The sequence below is a fragment of the Geospiza fortis genome, unplaced genomic scaffold (genome assembly GCF_000277835.1).
Source record: "Geospiza fortis unplaced genomic scaffold, GeoFor_1.0 scaffold333, whole genome shotgun sequence".
In the NCBI taxonomy this organism is placed as follows: Eukaryota; Metazoa; Chordata; class Aves; order Passeriformes; family Thraupidae; genus Geospiza; species Geospiza fortis.
In genome coordinates, this window is record NW_005054347.1 from 3,936,635 (window position 1) to 3,937,419 (window position 785).

Genomic DNA, 785 nt, shown 5'->3' on the forward strand with positions numbered 1-785 from the left:
TAACAGACATAACTCAGATAATAAAAAGTACTATGTTAGGACAATGATTGGAAGAGCTCCACCACATCAGAGCTCGCCTTGCTTTCCCCTTGCTCCCAAATCCAGCAGCCAGCCCAGCCACCACTGCATCCATCCTCCCTGAGGGGAACGAGAGTCCTCTGGCTCCCACCAAAGGATGGCCCACGCTGCTGTTAGCTGGCATCCTGCTCTGGCTGAGCACCTGGGGCTCAGAAGAAGCTGTTCTTCTTCAGGCTCAGGGTCTCCACCTCCTTCATGAAGCGCAGGCACAGCTCCTCCTGCCACGGCAGGGCCACGCACTGCACGGCCACGGGCATCCCCACGCTGCCACGGAAAGCCTGGGGCACAGAGACAGGGAGAGGCTTGGGGACGTCCAGAGCAAGGGCAGATGGGGGAGCTGGTGCCCCTGCAGAACCTGGCACTGCTCACCTTCGCCAGGGTCCGGTCCCACCAGTCCTGGTAGTATCCCTTGTAGCCCTTCAGCTGCTCCTCATCCTCGTCCGTCACCAGCGTGACAGGGACAACGCCAGCGGGGAAGTCCAAGGCGTTGTAGAGCATGGTGTAGCTGACTGCCACTGGGGGAGAGGGGGAGTTTCCAGTGCCAGCCTGCACAGAGAGAGCCTTCACCCCTCTGTGTATGCAGAATGCAGCTAATGCCCTTTGGCTCCCATGGCACCGGGGGCTGCTCCAGGTGCACCCCGGGGGCTGGGCTGCAGCTGTCCCCAGAGCTGAGCTCTTCCTGCTGCTGGCCAGGACCCTGGGGATGT

The 785-nt window shown here is 61.1% G+C and overlaps 1 protein-coding gene across 1 annotated transcript in view; it reads right to left on the bottom strand.

Annotated features, from left to right (window-relative positions):
* The window catches only part of LOC102033114 (fatty-acid amide hydrolase 1-like), a 7,194-nt gene continuing 6,409 nt past the window's right edge, over positions 1–785 (bottom strand). Inside the window, exons 14-15 of the mRNA XM_005423182.2 lie at positions 448–593; positions 1–356 (exon numbers count right to left, since the gene is read on the bottom strand). Of these exons, the coding sequence (XP_005423239.1) occupies positions 228–356; positions 448–593 (275 nt within the window). The 3' untranslated portion in view covers positions 1–227. The remainder of the gene's footprint in view (positions 357–447; positions 594–785) is intronic.